This window comes from Podarcis filfolensis (genome assembly GCF_964270895.1).
Source record: "Podarcis filfolensis genome assembly, chromosome: 5".
In the NCBI taxonomy this organism is placed as follows: domain Eukaryota; kingdom Metazoa; phylum Chordata; class Lepidosauria; order Squamata; family Lacertidae; genus Podarcis; species Podarcis filfolensis.
The window spans coordinates 68,661,636-68,673,986 of NC_139608.1; the positions used below are offsets into that span (position 1 = coordinate 68,661,636).

Here is a 12,351-nt window from a genome sequence, read left to right on the forward strand (position 1 = left end):
AACTGTCTCGAGCAACAACAGAACAATGAAATATGGGCTGGATCTAGACATGTAAAAAAGCATTTCAGGAAAACTCGTTGTAAACCTCAAAGTGGGAAACCACGTTGGCGAAAGATGGGACTTCACAGTGCCACCTGGTGTCGCAGTGTCATAACACATATAAAACGTTTTTTCTTTACTAATGTAGTCAAGTCCACAATGGCGCAATAGGAAGCGCCATACCTGAGCTGCTTGGAGCTGGTAGCCATGGCTTAGGATATTGAAACTGGTGGTGCTCTTCCTCAGAATTCCAATGTCTGAGAACAGGAGATCCAGGCCAATGGTAGAGAGAGTGTCATTGGTGGCTGAAAGGGAGATCCGAGAAAGAGACACATAGCTTCACATCACGGTCAAGGAATATTGCATGAAGAGGAGCAGACAGCTTTCCAAAGGTTTTAATAAAAGCGTGGCAACATGGGAAGTATCTGTCTGAACATGTGGTCTGACCCCTTGACCCCAGAATATGCAGGAGACTATGGCTGCCTAGTGCATGAGGGGAAAAAGTTACCTGTCACTGGTCCTGAGAAGGAGATGGAGCTGCCAGCTTCAGAGGAGAGGAAGTAGTAATTGTTTATCTGCGGGTCATTCAGAACCTCTTTAGCGACCTTCCTGTGGGGGAAACAAAACCAAAAAACCAGGAAGGGGTGTGTGATATGGACTATATCTGCAAAGGAGAGTGAACTTGTTTTGGGGAACCTGGCTGCCATTTTGGAAGAGGTTAAATTGATTTGTGAAATATATGGTAAATGCAGAGAAGGAGGAGTACTTTCCCTAGAATAATGTAGAAAATCTGTGACCATGGACACCCACAACGTGGGGGGGGAGGGCAGAGAGGTTAATTTCTCACTTAAAAAACAACCAGTGCTAGCACATTTTGCCTTGAAGTTCAGGTGCTACAAATGCTAGAAACGACCGCATCCTGTCAGACAAGGATTTCCGCTTGTGCAATGGGACTTCTTCTTGTGCAGGCGCCCACACTCTCCCAACTTGCTCCAGAGTGTTAGGGGAACCCCTATAGTATATTTGAGATACACTGGGGAAGAAGAGGAGGAGAAGCAGAAATCCTTTCACTGACAGAAACATTCACTTAGTACTACATTGGATCCTACCCTTACACTTTCCTATAAATGAAATCTGAGAATCATGATTCATTGGGATAGGGCTGCCTCCCCTTGCCCCACACCCTGTGAATGCCTATGTCTGCCATGTTCCTAAAAGCCAGTTTGAAAGTGGGGTTGTTCTGATCTCTCCCCAAGCCCAAACTGAATATTATCATACAAGGATATTTTTACCTGGTTGGATGATGACTGGAGTGTACGATGTTTTGGATTTTTGACAGCAGAAATCTTGACATTTCTGGTTCAAGTTCTCTGGTGGCCAGCAGGATATTGGTGAAGTCCTCTGGCAAGGGATCATTGTTCAACAGGATTTCTGCAGCAGCCAGCCTTGAAATTTTTGGATAGCGTCTGTGCACTTCATGGAATATGCGTTTCATTGCCATTTTAACCTGGCAACGCAGAAATTGAACACAGTCTGTTTGTTTTTAGCATGACATTCAGCAACTAGGTTTGTACAGAGGTCATTCATGAAACCAAATACCTTTCCAAGCTATAATTTTAACCCTGACATACTAGTTTTCTACATGTAGGGCTCTCCCCCATGCTCTCAGTCATGTAATCCCTTAATTGCATTGTGAAGTGGTATAGTCACAGGAGGATTATACCATATGCTCTTTATTTTTTTGACAGGGTGATATATTTATACCCACTGTGGTCACCTCCACACCCATACATTGAGAGCATTCTTATACCACTTTAACAGTCATGGCTTCACCCATAGAATCATGGGAATTGTAGGCCTGTAAGGGGTCTCCTAGCCATAACAAACTACAGTTCCCAGGATTCTTTGGGGGAAGCCAGGACTGCTAAAGTATTATAAGAGTGCTCGCAATGTATGGTATGGAAGTGACCCTTGACTCTCCCTAAATAAGGGGAGTCTGTCTCAAAGTCCAGCCTCAGAATATCTCCAGGTCCCACCAGTAGCGGGAGATGGAGAAGAAGGAGGAATATAACCTTTCAAGCAGAAGTGGAGGAACCTCCAAAAACCACAGAGGGTTGGTGAAATTATTTTCTGTTGGCACAAGAGGATCTAGAATGTTTCACTGATGAAAGCTTACATAGGGGAAAAAAGATATATTTTTGGGAAATGCTTTTAAGTAATGGAGACTGTGCCATACCGTGCTTGAGATGTGCTGTGCAGAATACCTCTGTAGTGCGTTCAGCGCTGTGGCTGAGACCGTGGCAGAGCCCTCTTCTGCATAATGCAGGAAGATGGGGATGGATTCTGGGAGCAGAGCACTTTTCAGGGACAACAGATAAATCACCCTCTCAGAGTCCTTCTTGGTGTTCTTGAGCCTTTGCACGATGGAGTCTACTTCAAGTCTTACTTCCTGTTTGTTTGACATGGGAGACACAAGAAAAAGGGAGGTGGGCACTAAATTGACAAGTCTGAGCTTTCCTAGGTGAGGGTGGGTGGGAGTAGAACAAGGCATTGGACGGGCGTCAACTCACTTGAAGACCACACAGTTTCATTTGGCACAGCTTGCCAATCAGGTTGCCGATTACAATATTCCCCGTTTCCCAGGTGGCTGCTTCTAGTTTCTTTCCATTCAGCTTATCCTGGAAGAGGAATGAAGACCGGTCATAGCATAGAGATGCCTGAGAAATTTGATTTGATTTATTTGTTTTTGCAAATTCCAATCGGGGATGACCTGATCCACACCTCTTGGGAGTACCAGGAGGATCAGAACACAGTCTTCCTTGGCACTGTACAAGCCTTTTGAGCTGCCGCCTTAAAAAAAAAAATGTATCGGAAGATGGCTTGAGATGCATATTTTGTGAGAAAACGTGTTCAAAAATACCTATGTGAGCATGGACTTTCATGCAGGTTTTTCACACGTGCGTGAGAAATGTTGGTTGGCAAGGCCGGAAGCAAAAGTAAGTAGAACAATGAATATAATTGTTTTCTTTTGTACACCAGTTTCTACACACTCACACATCTCTCTGTATCCTCCATCCAGACAAGCAAGAGTCCTTATCTAAGTTCAAGGATGCCTTTCAGCTAGGCAAAATCACTTAAGGAGGGTGCAAAGCAGGATGCGTGAGGGGGTGTGGCTTAGGGAGAGGGGGTGTGGTCTGGGGAAAGTCCTATGGGCCAGATAGAGAGTCTTGTATTCAGCTCCCGGAACAGAGATGCCCCCACCCCTAGCTTGAGTGTTAACCTGCATATATGAAGAAGCCACCACTGATGAATCACTGCCAATATTAGCTACCAATGGATATCGACTCAACATCACTTGTTTCAATGGAGCCAGCTTAAACATTCACCTGAGAGTCGTCATGAGCTGAGCACTCGAGTACAGTGCACAGGTGTGTGAACAAGCCCAAGAAAATCACTAGAGTGAATTCTAGGTTTCCAGAACGTCACATTCATGCATTTCACATTTTCAAATTCCTTCCTTTCCCAGGGCAGCAAAAAAAAAAAAAAAAAAAAAAAAAAGAGCAGTTTGCCCCCTTTAATTTCACAAAAGCCCTGTGAGGTAGGGCAAACTTGGTAGGTCAAACTACGCCCAGATCTAAATCTCTGTCCATCCTACATCACAGGGACATCCATTCATAAATTAAAAGGGTGAAGTACAGCTCAAGAAAATGCCCAGAGAAATAAGCCACAGTGCCTTCTACTTACTACCACCAGACGCAAGAGCTCCTTTGAAGGGCGAGGGGAGAAGGCTGCAGCGTAGAAGAACTTCTCCAGTAAGGCGGCGTTCTTTTTGCTCCCGAAACTGAGAAATTCAGACAGTGCCATCAAGGAAGCTGTAGAATGGGCAGCCACTGCAGCTTCAACGTAGAAGGACCTAAAAGGTGGGAAGGGACGGAAAGAAAAGATCAGGTGTGCTGGAAGTAAAGGAAGATACCTGCAGAGAACCCAGGATTAACTAGACAGGTGCAAATTATAGATACGGTATATAAATTAGATGGGCATCTGACATCAGGTGACCCAAAATTTAATATCAGCGCCACGCTGTGACAGCAAGGGATGGGCAAATCTGTCAATTTTTGTTTTACTCAGTTTCTCATTCTTCCATTCTTCAGTTCCGTTCTCCATATTTTCACATCAGTTTGTTGTTGGTTTGCTTGTTTTTTAAAATTAAAAAGCCCAGAAAATTCATAATAACTTTCATTCAAATGTCTCCTAACATAAATGCTCTTGCATGCAGTTTTGCCCAACAATTTTTTTTTGCAAACCCATTTTCTCGAATATAATGCAATTGTATATGACTTCTGTTACTATATTCACTTTTATGCACACTTTACCCTAATAAAATGCATTTTTTTGTATCCATTGCTTGCCTAGAGAAATGTACCGCAAAATTCCTCCTGCAAACACATCAGAACAAATGCTCAACAAATAGCAGGTGTCCTTGAAGCTCCCCACAAACTGTGTGCAAACAAATCAGGAAAGGTGCTCAGCAAACAGGTTGTCTGTTGCAGACCACCCTGAGTCATCCCTTTAGAAGGTTCTGAGTAAAAAAATTCATTTTCAAAATAAATACACAAATAATTTCCAGGGTAATTCTTCATTTGCCCTGCCGTCTCTTTCCTTACGCCATCTCTTCTGGTGCTTTCTTCAACAACAGCAGGATGTCTTTCTTCTTGGCATCACGCAACATCTGGACAACTTTGCAAAAATGCCAAGTGGTCGATGCCTCAGAGAGGTCCATTCTGCGTCTCTTTTTAGCCAGTGTTTTCAAGTAGGTTTTGAGCTAAAAGGGAGAGAGGAGGAGGAGAGAGAAAGAAATTGAAACACACAAACATCCTTCTTCATAACAATATATATCAGCAATCTATGCTGATATAGATTCCAAAAATGGAAATTTGCAGAACTCCTTCCTGACAAACAGTCTCCACAAGCTATGTGCTGTTTTCACACCTTGTGAACCAAGAAACCAAGGGATGAGGTCTCAACGCTCTAAATAATTCCTGATCGGGCCTCCTCTACTCTGAAGTTTAAATAGAAAATGGGTAAATCTAGACATAAGCAATAGTTTTCCGTTCCACTCACAGCTGGGTACTGGGTGTTGGTCCTCTTGACAGGATCACTCGCTATGTTAATGGGTTGCGGTTTCCTCAGCACAGCCGCCAGGGCTTCCTGAGGACTTTCCCCAGGTAATTCTTTTGATCCAGGCACTTGAGTCACAAGTTCAAGATGTTGCCTGGGGAGTGAAAAGGCACTTGTTGACAGGGCCTCCATCTTTAAATATCATGAACATAACTTACTGTGTGGCATGGACTCACATTTGAAATTATGACAGCGGGGACCCCTTCTGAACCAAAGTAAGGCACTTTTAAGTTTACTTAGGTGCTAAGTATTGGTAAAAATGCAACACTCAAGTGTCCACAGTATCCTTGCAAGAGGAGAAAACCAGAACAACTTGGGCACGTCCTCATTAACACTCATTGGCCACACTCCCATGACCTCCTAGCAGCTCCACCAGACACATAGTGGTCTACTGTGGTTGAGTGAAATAGATAAGAATTCAGGTGAACTCCTTGGTGTTTTTTGCAGGTTGTGCAAATGGGAGAGACAGTGCTGTTAGGGTGCTGGACCAGGACCTGAAAGAGTAGGGTTGAAATCCACTCAGCCTTGAATAACACTGGGTGATCTTGGGACAATCAGTCTCCCAGCCTCACTTCCCTCACAAGTTTGTGAGGATAAAACAGGGAGGAGGAACTGTGTATGCTCACCTTAAGATCCTTGAAGGAAACATGGGATATAAATAGATGAAGACATTTGAGAAATGGTGAGGAGGCCCTCAACAACAGCCATTAATACTACGTTGTTGCCACTTGTTTGGGGCTTATAGGTTTCTCCACATACTCTGGCCTCAACTCCAAGGAAATCAAGATTCTACAGGACTCCATTTTCTAATTGTGACCAAAGAAGGCACCATTCGCCACCCCCAGTGTGCCAGGCCAACTGAATGTAGCAGCGCAGAACCAACCTGGAGGTGATATCGACTCCAACGGAAGACTTAAGGTTTAGAGAGATTGTGTGACTTTCTTCAGACAATGCGGACTTGAGAAGCTGTCCTTCCACAGAATAAAGACTTTTACTTACAGGTTGCCACAAGACTCCAAACATCTGTAAAAAGAAGATGAATATTTCCTCACTAGACCCTGGCTCCACTTCTTCAGGTTGCCTGGAAGAGCAATCCTGTTCCATATAAAGTTAGCTTTATCTAACTTTCAACCAGTTAAACCAGATAACTAAAATCAACCAGTTGCTATTAAATATTATAAAGTGCCATTAGCCTCCAATGATTTTCCTCCAAAGAGAAGTCAGACCCCAGTAAGTGGTTGCCTATGGGGAAATGTTGCTGCCTCAGTGCAAATAATAATAATAATAATAATAATAATAATAATAATAATAATAATACTCCGCCCATCTGGCTGAGTTGCTCCAGCCACTCTGGGTGGCTTCCAACACATATAAAAACCTAATAAAATGTCAAACGTGGGAGGGAGAGAGAGAACTTAATGTGCACTCTATGTATGGCATTCATTGAATATTGCACAGTGAATCAGCCTAGGAAAAGTAGTTCTACGTGGACTTTGAAATCAAAACCCACTAATTTTCAGGCGCAGGATAGACTGATATTTTGAAAGTGGTTAGAGAAAGCTGGAAAATGGGTAGAGATGCAATTATCAAACTTGCCTTGTTAACAGAGCTGAATCCAAACTTTGTTCTTTTGCATCCATGTAGGTCTTTTGTCTTCAGAACAGAATCCTTGGAGACTGTGTAGGTCACTGGGCAGCTCCCAGAAATGTCATCCTAAACATAATAAATGGGAAAATTAGGAGTAGAATAGTGGATGCTAAATTAGCCCTGTGTTTGGTTCAAATGTCTTTTTTACTATTCCAGTGATGGATTTGGCTGGATCAGATGTTTTCTGAATATGCTGCAGACTCCATCTAGATGATGCAATAGATGGGATTCTGGTGCGTTGACACATCTGTAACAATGGTGGCGGATCTGTAGCCCTCCAGCTCCCATCCACCATTGCAAAAGGGCAAGGAGGATGTTTTCCAAATTCCACGATTCCTACACAAGATGCACAAACGCTCTTTATCGATGCTGAAAGCACTTGGTGTTTGATTTTTTGCAAACATAAAAAGTGGAGTGGCTACATGAGCAGAACTGGCCGATTATAAAGTTGAGGCACAATGAAATAAACCCCCATGGCGCTTTCTTAATTGTTGGCCTTATTTTGTGGTGGGCAAGAGCACTTTTTAGAAGACGTAAAAGGTGCTAGGTATTCCAAGTCCTATTACAGCTGTATAAGAGTACAAGGATACCACAAGAAAGAAAGAAAAAGCCTTGTTTTACCTCAGTCACTGTCCCAGGGTGGGTCTGAAACTGGAGAAGGCTGACCAGGCCTCTCTTCAGCTCCAAAGTTAAGGGGCTTCCAGCTTTGTCTTCATAGATGCCTTCAACCTGCAAAGTAAAAGCAGGGCCATGGTGGGAGGAAATCCTGAGGAAAAAAGTGACCAAGGACAGCAGAAAGAGGTGCATGAACTAAATGGTCATCATTTCTCTTCCTCTTGGGCTATCAGTAGTTTGATAATGAGTAACAGCAGCATGAGGTAGGAAAATTGGAGTATCCCAGACAACTTTTCAGACAACAGAAGGATGAATTGCGACTCTGAGGTGAGCAGGCCATCCCAGGTCCAACACCACAGACAGAACTTACGCACCTCCTCAAAACAAAATGCTTTTCCAGCAAACTCAATCCACACACTTCAGCTGTTAATTATCAAGCATTTAAGTCAGAGCTGTGTGGAAGCGGCCTCTTGAAATTTTGTGCCCCATTTGTGAGTAGGGAAATTTGGTGGGTGGGCTAAGTACTCCACCAAATTTCTCCAGGGTGAGGAGAAATTCTCCAGTGGTTTCTTAAGAGGGAGTTTTTCTACTTGCAGTGGCAGTAGAACAACTTATTTTTTCTAAAGCACCACTTTAGCTAATTGGGCCTCCTGCTGCCGCTGCGCCACCGAAGCACGATTTCTGTTCTCATCCTGAAGCAAAGTTCTTAACCCGAGGTACTATTTCTGGGTCAGCGGAGTCTGTAACCTGAAGCGTATGTAACCCAAGGTACCACTGTAGATAAAAAGTTATTTGAGAACTGGAACATTTTAAAATGTTCACCGAAGTGTTAAGAAAATCAATATGAGAGGGAAATGGGCCACATACGGAGATTTAATAACTAAAGAAGGAGGAAAATGGAAACTAAAACCATACGAGTTTGTAAAAGATTATGTGTATGACTGGTTGCATTATTTCCAAGTAAATGAAATGTTTAAAAAAGATATAAAGGAAAGTGGATTTGCAGAAAAAGGTTCAAAGTTCCAAACAGAGATAATAAATAATGAATATAAAACTCTGTCAAAAATGTATAAGATATTGTTAGAATGGTTTACGAAAGATGAAGAGGTGAAATCGGTAATGATACAGTGGGCCAAAGATTTTGGATATAACATTCAATTCGAAGATTGGGAAAAACTTTGGAAGGAAAATTTAAAATTTACTGCATGCATGGGGTTGAAGGAAAATGTAATGAAAATGTTTTATAGATGGTATATTACACCGGCAGAATTGGCAAAAATGTACAAAACATGTAATAAGTGCTGGAAATGTAAAGAAAAGGAGGGCACATTCTACCATATGTGGTGGGAGTCTAAAAAAGTAAAGAGTTTCTGGGAAGCAATATATAATGAATTGAAAAAGATGTTAAAATATCTTTTTGTTAAGAAACCAGAAGCTTTTCTTTTAGGAAAAGAAATAAGAAGTAAAGACTGTAAACTTTTCCAGTATGCAGTTACGGCAGCAAGAATTTTAATGGCCCAAAAATGGAAACAAGAGGAAATACCGACGATTCAAGAATGGAGAATGAAACTAACTGACTATTCGGAACTGGACAAATTGACTGGGAAAATAAGATATGCCCGAAACCAAAAGTTCATCGAGGATTGGGGAAAATTTGTAGAATATCTGAAAAATATATGTGAGGTGCAAACAACGCTAGTGGGGTTCCAAGAAGCACTGTAAAAACTTTAAGAGGTATTGTTGAAAGAAAATAGAAAAAAGGAGGGATGATAAATGGCAATGCAATTAAAGAAATGTGTATTGAAGGGTAAAAATAGATGATTACCAGAGAAGCTGAAGGAAGACCAAAATTTGTACTTTGTTAAAATCAGGTAAAATTTGGATAAAATTGTATGATTGTATTGAAAACTAATAAAAATAACTACAAAAAAAATGTTCACCGAAATATGAAAGCACAGGCTTCTGTTGTGTCCTTTGCAATATTAGTTCTATCCTATATTTATTGTGAAATATATCTGGCTGAAGCAGGCTGAGTAGTACAGTCACTTCCGTCTCCTCCTTGGCTTGCACAAGTGCATTATTAGTGATGTTAATACCTGGCATACTACCTGATACTACTTGGGCACTGCCACTAGCCCATAGAAAGCTGTGCTTGTGGTTTCTGAAGGGAGCTTCCTCTTAACTCAGGCAAACATGGACAATTGTCCACCACTAATTGCTTTCTAATGACAATGAAAAGTATAAACATCCTTGTTGGCGATGCTGGCTACCTTGCATGAAGCTGAAACTGGAGAGAAAAGTGAGCAAGCCTTTACCTCAAAAAGTCTGCCTCATATTAACATACCTTCCCATTTTTCCAATGAAGGAAAACGGGCTGCTCCAGTTCTGTAGTGTTCAGTGAAACTTGGGCAGGTTGATCGTTGTTATCAGTCTGACTCTTACTTTGTTCCGGATCGTGATGGAGTTGTAGGCCATGGATCTAAGTTCCCAAAATGAGCAGAAGAAAATTAAGACTTTTGCCCACCTCCCCAGTCCTTCAGAGTTACACCTTTGGGCCAGGTGGTCTGAAGGGGACAAGGTGGCACGCCTTCTCATTCTCTCTCTTGCTTTCCCATCCCACAAGTTATTTGCAAATGTACCACACCGTGATGTCCCTCTCTCCTCCCAGCTGAAAGCAGTGGGGCTAAGTGTCTATAAACAGAACAGGTCTCCAAGAGAAATATCCATTGGTTATTCTATGTACCCAGGGCTAGCCTGAGGAAAAAGACCTGCATTTCTCTACTCCCCTTTTAATAACAATGCTAATTATTTGTCCAGTCCCTTTTTAAAGCCATCTAAGTTAGTGGACATGAGCTCCCTTTCTGGCAAAGAATCCCATAGTTCAACTATGTGCTTGCAGTGTATAAAATAATAAGCAACGTTCTTTTGCTCCACTTCTGTGCAGATAGTGTTGGCAGGGAACGGGGAGGGATGTTAGCTGAGGCGGATCATTTCCAGATCAACCTGAGTTATTGGTCAGACTAGGTGAACATTCTAAGTGAGCAATGTCAGTTCTACTGCCGAACAGAAGCCCAGCGGTAGCAGGAGAAACATACAATCTGAACATGCTTAATGAAATCTCTGGCGTTGGTTAGTAATGGAAAACCAGTGTTTCCCCTCTCAATCGTTTAAAACCCATTGTAGGATGAAGACGTCACCAACTTGAATTTGGAGAAGGTGCTCCCCGGCATCCTTGGGATTTCTCCACACGAGATGCACATCAACCAGAGCTTCAGCCTGCAGCTTGCTTCCTTGCAAAGATGGCCTTGACAGGTATCTTAGCTGGCCATCCAATGAGTAGCGGTACTGGAATAGGATTCCTGACTTGAAAGATGGTGCCTCCAGGTTCTCTATAAAAGAGTCCTACACTGAAGTCACTGGAACACTTTTAAATAAGATGCTGAGTCTCAGCTGGTCCATGTGAGAAGGAAGGGCTGGATTTGTTGGAGGTGCTGGACCCCAAGAATACTGACCAGTTGAGTTTCCCCACCAACCTCACAACCCCCCTTTGCTAAGGCAATGTGGCTTGGTCCTACATCACCCCAAGGACGGAATATCAAGCTCTTATCATGTGCACTGTAATTCCTTCTCATGCCATGAACAGCTGGACAGAGGTAGGAGAAAGTCACGCTGGATGGCAGAAAATGGAACAGCTAGATCAGCATAGTTCTGTGTGATTATCTGTCATAGGCTTTGATTAGCATCATAATATTCTGGAGGGGCAGTGCAATTACTATGCTCACTCCTATAGAGTGTGGGGAGCCTGTGGCCCCCTCTTTTGTTGGACTCCAACTCCTATCAGCCCCAGCCAGCATGGCCAATGGTTAAGGATAATGGCAATTGTAGTCAAGCAGCTCTGGAGGGCCACAGGTTCCCCACCCCTATTTTAAATAGAAGAGAGAACAATCATTGCTGAGATATTACCATGTCTGCAGGAAGATGCTCTTAGACACTATTACAGATATTAATGGACATTTGTTAATCCTGATCCACACTGGGTAAGTAAGTTCCAATGATTTGAATAGGATGAGACTTCTATAAAATATATTTAGAATTTCAGCCATAGAGCTTAATGGGGGTGGGGAGAAATCAGCCCAATCCAGTTAGAGTTGATCATTTTCAATCCCTGTTGCCAATAGCTTTAAAAATGTATTTAATTTTGGTTGAGGTGTGCCACATCTGAATCATCTTAATACGGATGCTGTCCAATTTAAGCCCCCATAAATCGTAGGGTTTAAAGATCCTCCTTGCCAAACGCTAGGATGGTCCAATACGTTGTGTTATTAAAATGATTGTTGTTTTATATAACACGCTATTTGAATGCTCATAGCAACCAAGTAGTTACATTTCATAACCCATGTCGATTTGGCATGCTTAATTCTGCAAAAAGTCCATAGCAGATCCAAGGATGGGGTTGGGGCATAGCTGTCAACGTTTTCCCCTTTTTAAGGGAAATTCCCTTATTCTGAATAGGATTCCTCACAAGAGAAGGGAAAAGTTGACAGCTATGGGTTGGGGGGGGGAGCATAATTAGCTTTCCACTGACCGTTTGGTAGCTATGAAAGCTAAGTCATATTTAAATACTTTCCGTGCCACTTAATTTTATATTTCCCACGAACATGTGGAAAACAACAGGTGCTCAGGGAAATTTGCAGGCAAGGCTCTGGGATCCAGAATCTGAGTCACAAAGAGCTGCCCCTCAGGATCCACTGGTTGATAGTTGCCATGCCAATAAATTGTACATAAATGGGACTGAGAAGGGGATCCTTTTCACAGCTTCCCTCCTTTGAGCTTGAGAATCCCAACGAGCAAATAAATTAACCAGGACTCACC

General features: G+C 42.5%; 1 protein-coding gene across 1 annotated transcript in view; it reads right to left on the bottom strand.

Moving 5' to 3' along the window:
* Positions 1–12,351, bottom strand: part of TBATA (thymus, brain and testes associated) — a 36,178-nt gene that overhangs the window by 6,590 nt on the left and 17,237 nt on the right. The window contains exons 9-21 of the mRNA XM_083614282.1: positions 10,681–10,868; positions 9,824–9,958; positions 7,486–7,593; positions 6,814–6,930; positions 6,101–6,240; positions 5,161–5,311; positions 4,704–4,861; positions 3,784–3,952; positions 2,610–2,717; positions 2,276–2,488; positions 1,332–1,546; positions 548–648; positions 223–344 (exon numbers count right to left, since the gene is read on the bottom strand). Coding sequence (XP_083470408.1) covers positions 223–344; positions 548–648; positions 1,332–1,546; positions 2,276–2,488; positions 2,610–2,717; positions 3,784–3,952; positions 4,704–4,861; positions 5,161–5,311; positions 6,101–6,240; positions 6,814–6,930; positions 7,486–7,593; positions 9,824–9,958; positions 10,681–10,868 — 1,925 coding nt within the window. The remainder of the gene's footprint in view (positions 1–222; positions 345–547; positions 649–1,331; positions 1,547–2,275; positions 2,489–2,609; positions 2,718–3,783; positions 3,953–4,703; positions 4,862–5,160; positions 5,312–6,100; positions 6,241–6,813; positions 6,931–7,485; positions 7,594–9,823; positions 9,959–10,680; positions 10,869–12,351) is intronic.